Source organism: Cynara cardunculus (genome assembly GCF_001531365.2).
Source record: "Cynara cardunculus var. scolymus isolate 2C chromosome LG 5, CcrdV1, whole genome shotgun sequence".
Taxonomy (NCBI): domain Eukaryota; kingdom Viridiplantae; phylum Streptophyta; class Magnoliopsida; order Asterales; family Asteraceae; genus Cynara; species Cynara cardunculus.
In genome coordinates, this window is record NC_037532.1 from 1,261,658 (window position 1) to 1,272,387 (window position 10,730).

Consider the following 10,730-nt stretch of genomic DNA (forward strand, 5'->3'; position numbering starts at 1 on the left):
TTGATAGAGACAAAAAGTAAAACGAAATCAGATTTATCTTGTTGTATTGTATTGCACGAATACCTTTGAAAGAACTTTCATATAACAAACTAATAGTAATAAAAGGATGGGTACAATAAATCAATAGTCCACCCTGATGTTATTATATCACACTCAAAAACAAAAATAAGATTGGGCGTCTACCAAACATTTATCCGATAATTGTTTATTGGTAAAATTTAACATTATCACTTACTTATCGGATAAGATTTTAGTTAACAAAAATAACATCGTATGCAACAATTTACCCGGTAAGTGCTAGTTGTGGTAAGAGTCGTTTCCTTCATTTATCGGATAAAATTTTTGGTCTTTGTCTCCCTCTTAACAGATAAAATTCTTAATTCTTGCGATATTCACCAGATAAGATAAGATAAGATAAGATAAGATAATATGATTTGATAAGCTCTTGCTCGGTTAATCCCAAAATAAATAAAATGATTCAAGCGATTCCATGTCTACGTTCAAAAACATATCTTATTGCAATTCCGATAAACAGTCTGCAACTAGGTGAAATTGATGTAGATCGGAGCTTATTCGCCGGGAAAAACAGGAGAATAGTAACTTCAATCGAGATAAGAACATATAAATTTCATGATTCGTGTTTCCAATTCTCTTATTCGATCTTAAAATTGAAGAATCTGTTCTGAAATCTGAATGTTGAAAGAAAATGCAGGAGATTTCATGGAGAGATGATCGGTAAAGTGAAACCACCGGAGAACGGCAGATATCAACCGGCCATTTCGAGAATCGCCGGCAACAGAAGTCGGAAAAGTTAAAAGGTTTTCGACTTTTCATACACGCTTCTAACCTCGCGCGTGCGACGCGCTGACTAACCGATGTTCCTCGATTCATCCTCCAGAAGTTTCGTTTTAATTTCGTTTTTTCTTCTTCGAGTCCGGAATTCGTTGAACATATCTGAATCCAGAACCCTAATTCTCCAATTTGGCATCAATTCGTGATTAAACTACTGAAATTTCATCAGATCTGTTTACGATGTGGAATCAACAACCGTTTCTGAAAAGCGACGTTGAGTCGGGGTCAGGAGAGCCGCTGTACCCGATGATGTTGGAGTCGACGGAGCTACGGTGGTCGTTTATTCGGAAGATATACTCAATCGTCGCCATACAATTACTCCTCACCGCCGTTGTCGGTGCCATCGTCGTTTCGTATCATCCTATCGTCAATTTTTTAACCACCACTAATGTTGGATTCGCTTGTTACATTCTTCTGATCATTGCTCCTTTCATCAGTATGATCTCAAATAATCTCGTTTTGAATTTTTGTTGCATTTTCGGTGTGATTGTTTGCATGATTTGTATGATTATTGTGGTTTACAGCTCTGTGCCCGTTGTCTTACTATTATCAGCGTCATCCCGTCAACTACTTGCTTCTTGGAATCTTCACCATCACTCTTGCTTCCGCAGTTGGTTTGACATGTGCATTCACTAGCGGTAAGTCGATGGTCAAACAATTTGTTCAGAACTTTATCTGCTTTGTGTTTCAGATATTATCACAATCACTGTTGTTTCAAATATTATACTCGGTGTTTGCAAGAAAATGAGTGATAATTTGGACAAATTTGGTAAATGAAAGCTGAGCTGAGGGTTCTACAATTGTTTTTGCTTACCGATTAATCCTCCGGCCGACCACCAATTGCCTAGAGTCATCGCAAATGAACCTTTATGGCCGCAAGGGATTTGGCGTCGCATGGATTCGAACTCGGGGAATATGAGATTTCCACTACATCTCCTAAACCTTAACCCGTGCATGCCACAACCCAAGTGGTTAGGACTTAGAGTTATGCATTGCCTACCTTTGTTTTAAAGAATAAATTAGAGGGTTTCGCATTGCTGTGATTTTCATGAAAATGAGTTCAAGTTATCTCTATGCTTATGATCTATCCGGGAATTGCTAAAAATGTAACATCCCAGCCAACCGTACCAGACATCGTTCGCTTTATCCACGCCTAGACTCACAGTTTTAAAACGCTTGTGATAGAGGAGATATCTAGTCCCTTAGAAGGAGAATTTTGTAGTTTGTTCTCCTCCCCGACCGATGTGGGATCTCACAAAAGATTGATGGTTTTGAGAGCATCTCAATAATAAACCATTGACTTATGAAGAAATACTCTTTTAAGGATTCATTTATTAGACTCCACCTTGATAGGATCCTATATAGGGTTACTTGGTAGATTAATCTTATGAGACAATTTTTTTATATTTATAACCTTCTAACATATTCTGAGGCATCTTTATTTTAGGCTGTCTTAAATTTGTTTGCAAGTCATGCATTTGAAAAGAAATCAATTACAATGTTATTTTTCTAAATAACTCATCACATATATACATGGACTAATGCCAATTATTGCCAAACATGGACATGATCAGTGAGCTGGTAGTTCATTATGCACGTACTCCTCTATTTTGTTTCCCGATTAAAGCTTAGGACTTGCAGTCGGGTTCATTGAACATATTCTTCTTTCAGGACTAGGCTATACGTGGTTCATGGTTCATATTCCTCTCTAGATTCTTTAGTAGGTCTGTAACATCCCACATCAGTTGGGTAGGGGAACAAAGGTTGTCTTATAAGGGACTGAATACCTCCTCTATAAGACGTGTTTTTAAACATTGAGTCTAATATTTGGTATGGCTGGCTTTGGATGTTACAAGGTTGATCACTTCTCTTGGTCTAACCCGCTTGGATTTGGAAATTTTGAAGTTCTGAATTATAGTTCTTCAATGGGTTACATCATGTGCTACATTGCCAAATTAGTTTTTATAAGTAACCAATGACCATGGTAGTTAGAAGATAAGGCGTTAGATGACATGCCATAAAGAAAATATCATCTGAGGGGTTGTAAGAAGTGTAAACAACACTCAGCACCAGATTTTGTAGAACAGGTTGCTCAATCGGTTGATTTTATGCAGGGAAAGTCATTTTGGAAGCAGTTATTTTGACGGCTACGGTGGTTGTGAGTCTCACTCTGTTTACATTTTGGGCTGCAAAGAGAGGTTACGACTTCAATTTCTTGGGGCCCTTTTTGTTCGGTGCGGTTATGGTGCTTGTTGTCTTTTCGTTCATTCAGGTTCGTGGTTTGCTGCTCAAGTGATCTCATTCATCCCTTCCGAGAGGCAAAATGCAGCCAAGTTTGGTTTAGTTCATATTTAGTGTAACTAAGATTTTTTTTCTTCGATCAATATTTTCTATTTTCTACACAGTTTGACCAGTTTCATTTGATGACATAGATAACCCTTAACTAAAGGGTTACAGCAAGGTGTACGATAAACTTAAACTTGACATCCACGTCATCAAATGTTACAAGATCATTAGATTATTGGTCAAAATGGGTAAAAGAATAAGAAAGTTTGAAACTTTGTTACATTACATAGAAAATTTTGAAAATATATATTTCATTGATCGAGAAAAGAAGTTCTTTGTTACACTTTGTTGCTTTTTGATGCATTTTGCCCCATTTCAGGCTTCGGTTTCCAACTCATTTGTTGATCTCTTTGCAGATTTTCTTTCCTCTGGGCAAGATTTCAGTGATGGTTTACGGGGGTTTATCAGCCATCGTCTTTTGTGGCTACATTGTCTACGACACCGACAATCTAATCAAACGATACACCTACGACGAGTATATCTGGGCTGCTGTGGCTCTATACCTCGATATCATCAATCTTTTCATTTCGTTGCTTACCATTTTAAGAGCTGCCGACAGTTAGAACGATCATCACCTTCACCATCGTATCATACCTCATAGGTATTAATTATTTTTAAGAGTTTGGTGCATCTTTGAATAGATTCCATCCTTGGCAGCAAACATTTATCACAAATTGTTATTTGTTACAAAATTGTTTTTGAGACAAGATAGATTAAGTTTAATATTGTTGCTGTTAAAAACCCAAAATTATGTGTAATGAAATAAAGACAGGGTTATGTAATTATGTTCTCTCATGTGTGTTTTCTCTCTTTCACACTTTTCACTAGCAGCGGGTCGTCACAAGTACAACTGTTCCAACTCTTTAGGTAGAGGTTAGGTACGTGTACATTATCAACCCCCAGGGGGACTCCATCTGCTAGTGGAAACTAGCCGCAGTTAGGGATGGTCACGAGAACAACTCTTTGAAGTAGAGGTTGGGTATGCGTACATCATCAACACCCCCCAGGACTCAATCTGTGGGTTGGATGCTCTTGGCTTGTTTGGTTATGCTGTTATCATTTTGAGCTTATAAGTACACAAATCTACTCGGTTGTTACATTATTTTTACCTCCTATTTATAGGCTGACCTTGAAAGTATGGTCGTCTTCGACTTTTTAGGAGCTCAGTGAAACGCTACTGTTTGTTGCTGAGAAGGTATTATGCCCACACACGAAAACAATCTCTCTACCATTTGGGGTGGAGGCAAAAAATTTCGAGCAAGTTTTATCTTTTCTTTTCGCATACTTTGCACAAGCCGGGGGTGTTCATAGACAAGGGCGGACCTAAATCGAACGGTGCCACCGCTTCATGGTTCCGTCGTAAGGGGATCATATTGCTTTGTTGGGTGCCACCATATAGTTTTTGAAACTGAATGTTAGCACACGACTTCGATGATGAAGATGGTAAATGCTCAGGTTCGAGTCCCATGGTTATCAAATTTATTGTTTTTTAGCTTAAATTTTGGTGTTCTTTTTATATATCCCTTGTGTTTTTAAAAATATATATAGACCAGACCAGACCCGAACATGAGTCTCTTCTATATAAAGACAAGGAACAAACCAACAGATATATAAAATTAGATATTATTTACAGTCAAATTGTGCCACCACTTGAAAAGTTTTTTGGGTCCGGCTGTTCATCCAAAGATTCCAAACCGCATAAACCGTCCACAATGCAAAGTGCGGTTTAAACATCCATGGTGCGGTTTTTATTTTATATATTAAGTATCGGAGATGAAAGAAAAGTGTAGACACATGGACACATCATATAACAACTCACACGTCCAATTTTGTTTGAAGTTAGTGTTACTTCTTAGACTATTTTTATATGCCAAATTGTATTTGGGAATCACTCTTTATTTATTTGAACTGAGGGCACATTATCGTTGATATTATTGTATTTTTCAAAGTTATAATTATTGAATTGTAGGCATAAATGCGGTAGATACAAACTGCACCGTAATTTTGTTTGCGATTTGAGGGTTATACGATGCGGTTTGCAGTTTGAGAAAATGCTTAAACCGCATATATGGTGCGGTTAGCGGTTTGGCCTCAAACCGCATCATGAACATCCCTATTAATTTACATCCCACTCTTAGGATCCTACCTTTAGATGGGATATATTGGGTTTGTATGGTTTTAAAAGCGGCTAAACATATAATATCTGAAGCTAGCATTATATATCACAAGAAGTAGGAATATGAGGCTAAGTTTGAGCATTCAAAACCAGATGCTTATAAAGTTTATTACAATTTACCTCCACACTTGTTCCTGTTCCTGTTCCATTTATGGTTGCTTGGTGGGCTTCCTTTCATCTACCATGGAAAGAAGTCTGGAAACACCTTGAGTCCACATATCGTATTCTCTTTGTGTCCTGCACTCGAACTCCACCAATCCACGACCGATTGTCTTCAGCCCAAAATAACGCCTTTCTTCTCCACCGTCAAACAGATGCCGCCCTGGCCATGCCGCCATGTTCTTGCACACCTCCAACACCACGTCTGCAACCACCCATTAACGTTTACTACTTTTTGTTTCTCACCGTCAACCAAGATATTAGTTTTATGTATCACTTACTTTTTTTCTTTTTCGTGATGGTAGAACCGACGTGTTTGCTCTTCATCTTTAGCATCACCTGACCCGTTCGATGGATGTAAACAGACACGATTTTCCAGTGGAGATCACCTGCATTTCATTTCCCAACAACGATTAAGGCCTGTTTGTTAGCAGCTTAATAGGACTCGCGGCTTATTCGGTCAGCTATACATGACTGTTTGGTAGTAGCTTAATAATATAGAAAACGGCTTATTCAATAAGCTTCTAGGAGGAAGCTTTATATAAAAAGTCTAGTTTTTTTTCCAAACCTGTTCTCGTCAATTAAAAAATTCTCTCCTTCCATCTATGAAAAAACTTTTCCAAACAAAAATTTTCCTAATCTATACGGACAGATTAATCCACACAGTCGGTTTTATCGATACATGACTTAATGAAAACCAACCAAACAACCTTTAAAAGCTATAAAACTCATGTTGGCTGAGAAGTTAGTTGTTAGCTAAAAAACTAATTATTAACCAGTAAGGTAGTTGTTGGCTATAAAGCTAGCTATTAGCTGAAAGTTGCTTGTTAGATGAAAATCTATTTATTGTATGTTAACTGAAAAGTTAGTTGTTGACTCATAAGCTAGTTGTTAACTGAAAACTAGTTGTTTGCTAAGAGTATCTCCAATAGATTCTTCAAAATGGACATTTTGGGTATTTTTGCTCCTACAGATTTCCCGAAACTTCTCCAAAGTGAAGAAAAGTAGGAGATGGTTAAATTCTCCAAATTTAGAAAACTCTTCAAAAATAATTATCTATGAAAGAGAAATTATTTTTTATTATTCCTACCAATGATAATCCATGAAATTAAATATATATGAGTGAGAGAAACAATATCTTATGAAAGGTAACCACCAACATGGAGAAGCTTTTGCAGATGAATAGGAATAGGAATTTTCTTTGGTAATTTTGACTTTTGATTCTACATTGAATCTCTTGGATATAATAAGTTAGTTGTAAAGTGAAAAGCTAAGTTGGCTAATAAGTTAGCCGGTAGGTGATAAACAAAATTTACTTGAAGTAGCTTTTAGTTGTCAAACATGGCGTAAGTTGGTGGTTCTTACCATTACGAGTGCGTTTGAGAAGCTCGCTTCCCCTGGCTAGGAGTTCTTGGTTACAGATACCGAGAAAATTTTCTTCTATCGGAAGCTGCTCGGAGGAACCGCTGCTATTTCCTTGGCTTTTGCTTTCTTTAAGTCCTCGGTCCACTGGTATTACCGCTGCAATATTCCATACTTCCTTCAACGCCCTTGCCTTTAAGGTCGCTGCACCGCGTAGAGCTGGACGAACAACAAAACACGCTTAACAGTTAATCATCGAAGCTCAAACTTCACCCTCAATGCATACTAGGAAAAAAAAAAGCGGTTTTATAGGACTTTAAATAWGTCTAAATATCATATAGAYTGGTTTACAGGATTTGAGTTCCTAGAACCAAACAATTGTACATCTTATGTAAAAGTGTTACAATATGTTTATAGGATACTTTTGGRTGTTGTAACAAGCTTTTAAAAAAGCATTTTATATGACATCATTAGTAAAAGTGTAACAAAATCGGCTTTAGGATCTTTTACATGACATTATTTGAAAAAAATATCTTATAAAGACAACTCTTGTGTAAAAAGTAGCGTTCATAAGTGACCTAAAAAGTTAATCTATAGATTCCTAGAAGACTTAGAACGGTAAAAAAACGTGCAACAACTTAATGTAACATATTTATATAAGATATGTAATTGTTTGGTCCTATAAATCAGTTAAATTATGATATTTGGACATATTTGGGGTTCTATACGACCGGTTTTGTTGTATTTGCAAGTCAGTTCTCTTGAAGTAATAATGCRAGGGTTTAGGGTTCACCTGTTGCCGCAGCCGCAGTGAGAGTTAATATATCTCCATGCGATTTTACATTAACCGCAGAACTAACAGCAGCAACAAGGTGTTCACGTTCAGCTCCCATCGCTTCCGCAGTCTCCACACACTGAGCGGCAACCAATGTGGCGGCCGAGGCCACCGCCATATTGGTCTTCGCCATTTGCTCATCCTTACTAGACGCYGATGCTGCCGCCGTGGCGGCTGCAATCGTCGCCACCGCTGCCGCCACTCCAGCAACCGAAACCGCCGCGTGTAACTGCGCATTATGAGCTCGAGTCTCTTCTTTCTTCTTCTCTCTCCTCTCCTTCAACCACCGTCCCACCGTCTTTCCGGCAGGGGTGGTGCTACTCCCACCCGCCCCGTACCCGCTCCGACCGTTGGCAAACAACGGTTGCAGCGTATTGTTGGCGCGCAAAAACTGTATTTCCGATTAAAAAAATAGTATATTATTCTCGATACGATTCGACAATGACCAGTGGTTTGACGGTCAAAAATTTACACCAAAAAAGAAAAGCTGCACAAAAACAAAAAGAAACCTTGTCCCCTTGAGGGATAATAAAGTTAAAGGTATAGAGGGGTTGGAGGTGTCACTTTATTTTTCTTTCCCTTCTGATTCAAAACAGTTAACAMTAATTTGTTTGTGTTCCATTTTACTTTTCAAAATTAGAACAAGAGAAGCATTCAAACCTAATTATATAATGGAGTCTTTGGTTAGATAACTTTAAAGTGGTTTTCAATTAAAAGTATCATGTTCTAATCTTTGTAATTATGAGCTGTTTGTTTACCTCTTAATAATTTCATTAAGAGGCATTTTCTGAATCGTTAAGAGGTGAATTTCATTTGATAAAAAAAGTTTGTTTATTAACCATTTAGCACTCTAATTTCATTGTAAACAATTACGGAACAATTATATTTCATTTTGCACTATATAATGAGAGCATCTTAATCATTTTGACTACTTAATCATTTTGCACCAAACCATTCAATAACTGYGAAACAACCTCTTAATATTAATGATATTCATCTGACATGTAGTTTAAAACGGTCCACTTTTATCAAACACGAAAATATACTTTAAAGTTAGATTATTATTGGGTCATTTGATTCAATGACGTTTTGATCTGGAATTTAAAAAACACTTGTCAGCAAATGATCTAACTAAATAGTTATATATCAATGATTGAAGATATAYATTATGGAATGGGGTCCTTTAAATGAAAAATCTTAAATGGGTGCTCATAACCTTCTAAAAAAATTAAATTTGAAATTATTAGAATCATAACCTTYTAAAAGAAGGTTTGAACCCCTGACCTCCTAGAAGGCCAAAGACTCACATACCRTTAAGCCAAAGTCTTGTTCCTCATAAGTATATAATTTCAAATGAGATTTAATTAAATTAATGACTTTATAAAACYTGGTTTTCCTTAATTGGTCATGAGGTCGTGGATTTAATTAAAAAGTCATTTAAGATCATATGTCTCGAATTAGGGGAAAGTAACGGAAAGGGAAARGAAGACAACAATTTTTCATGTTCTTGGACATAAGAGAAATAAAATAAAAGTTGTCACTTTAAATATATTCTTTAAAATGAAAGGTTGGATAGTTTTTTAATTTTAAAAATGTTCTAAGAAAGTGTTTGGTCAAAGTTATTAACTAGTAACCAATGGTAATGAAAATAAAAGAAATTGTTTGKTTTTCTATAATATAAYGAGCTCATCCAATGAGCTCATCCCCCTAAAAACCCAAAATACTATCCTGATTARAYCRAGRAAAATAAAAATTCATTCCTATTTTCATTMCTWRTCATTTTCGTTTTRATTTCCATTTTCWTCACTCATCATAGCCAGACCCTAATTTTTTTCCTCTCTTGTTCCTCCTACAAAATTATCATTATTTTTATTCAGATTTATTTCCTTTTTCTCAAAGAGTTTGGAGAACACAATCTTCTTTTACTTTCCTCCCATTTACTTTTTTTTTGTTAAAATAGGTTTCTGAGAACACAGCCTATATGACCTTAGAAAACAGTTACAAATGTCATTGGACTAAATTAACCTTTGGGGAATGATATTATGCACATAGTTTCCAACATGCAATCAAATAGGACAAAAGGCAAGGGAGACGWAACAGGATATTTAAACGGAGAAGTAATACCTTAACGACGTCGTCGTACTCGTCGGACGGTGAGATATGTGGACTATCGATTTCCTCCATGTGCGACGGATTCAATGGTCCACTACTGTGTGAAAGCCTCCCTGACGCTAATGGCGATATATCCTGCCACAATCAATTCATTAATTAAATAATCATTCAAAACATTAAATAGCATCACCTCCATGGCGTGATCTGTGATTCTGTTAGCACACGAAAATGATCTGATCTACGAATAACAAAAAACTACCTGAACTTGAATCGTATTTTTCTAGACGGAAACKCACCGATTGAGACATAATTCGTTCAAGCACGAGCTGTGAAGTGGCAGAAGAAGCGAACGAAAACGTTGTGCCGGAAAGTGAAGACGCTGTCGTCGTTGAAGACTCATCCGCTGCGTCGACGCCGAAAACACTGTTGTTCTCCGGCGGAACATTGAAATTTGTGGCGGTTGTTCCCGCCTTAGAAATCAACGGTGACGGCGGAGAATGCAGAGTTTTTGAGACTTGAAGAGTAGCATCACTCCATGACCTTGAYAAGAACTCCATCGGCTTCCTTGGACTCTCCGGCAACTGAAATCCACCGCCCGAATYCTGATCCTGCCATAGACTGTCCATTTTTCAGTACAGTGGGAGTTATGTTATCATTTGGTTTTGGGAGGTTACTATTTATAGACGATATTAGTGTTTGAACACTCGTGTGATTCGGGTCGGGTCAACCATATTCCGGAAAACTTCTGGATCCGCTAAAAATTTGAACTTTTCTGAAAGAAAACATTTTTCTTCCTATTAGAAAATTTTACAAAATTTTAAATTAACTATTTAATTGTGATTTACAAAATAGTTACTTTATCAGGTAGCATTTTCGACCATTAAAATT

General features: G+C 36.9%; 2 protein-coding genes across 3 annotated transcripts; one reads left to right on the forward strand and one right to left on the reverse strand.

Annotated features, from left to right (window-relative positions):
• The first annotated feature begins 523 nt into the window (after window positions 1-523).
• On the forward strand, window positions 524-3,980 carry LOC112512300 (protein LIFEGUARD 2-like). Of its 2 annotated transcripts, XM_025118179.1 has the most exons (5): window positions 524-818; window positions 1,022-1,288; window positions 1,377-1,490; window positions 2,967-3,124; window positions 3,555-3,980. In XM_025118179.1, exons 2-5 carry the CDS (start codon window positions 1,033-1,035, stop codon window positions 3,759-3,761), a joined length of 735 nt encoding a protein of 244 aa, XP_024973947.1. In that variant the 5' UTR covers window positions 524-818; window positions 1,022-1,032; the 3' UTR covers window positions 3,762-3,980. The 2 variants fall into 2 exon arrangements, with proteins under 2 accessions (XP_024973947.1, XP_024973946.1); XM_025118178.1 differs by lacking the exon at window positions 524-818 and having other exon boundaries at window positions 853-1,288.
• A 1,438-nt stretch (window positions 3,981-5,418) lies between these two features.
• On the reverse strand, window positions 5,419-10,468 carry LOC112512298 (VAN3-binding protein-like). The gene is made up of 6 exons (XM_025118176.1): window positions 10,139-10,468; window positions 9,855-9,977; window positions 7,689-8,121; window positions 6,899-7,114; window positions 5,815-5,922; window positions 5,419-5,738 (listed from the first exon to the last, which is right to left on the reverse strand). The coding sequence occupies exons 1-6, from the start codon at window positions 10,466-10,468 to the stop codon at window positions 5,524-5,526; spliced, it is 1,425 nt and encodes a 474-aa protein (XP_024973944.1). The 3' UTR covers window positions 5,419-5,523.
• Between the last annotated feature and the right edge of the window lie 262 nt (window positions 10,469-10,730).

Bases quoted from the DNA above. Each gene is read 5' to 3' on its own strand.
- LOC112512300 (XM_025118179.1), top strand. From the start codon at position 1,033: ATGTGGAATCAACAACCGTTTCTGAAAAGCGACGTTGAGTCGGGGTCA. The intron at 1,289-1,376 runs GTATGATCTCAA...TGTGGTTTACAG, and splicing joins GATCATTGCTCCTTTCATCA to CTCTGTGCCCGTTGTCTTAC. The intron at 3,125-3,554 runs GTTCGTGGTTTG...ATCTCTTTGCAG, and splicing joins TTGTCTTTTCGTTCATTCAG to ATTTTCTTTCCTCTGGGCAA.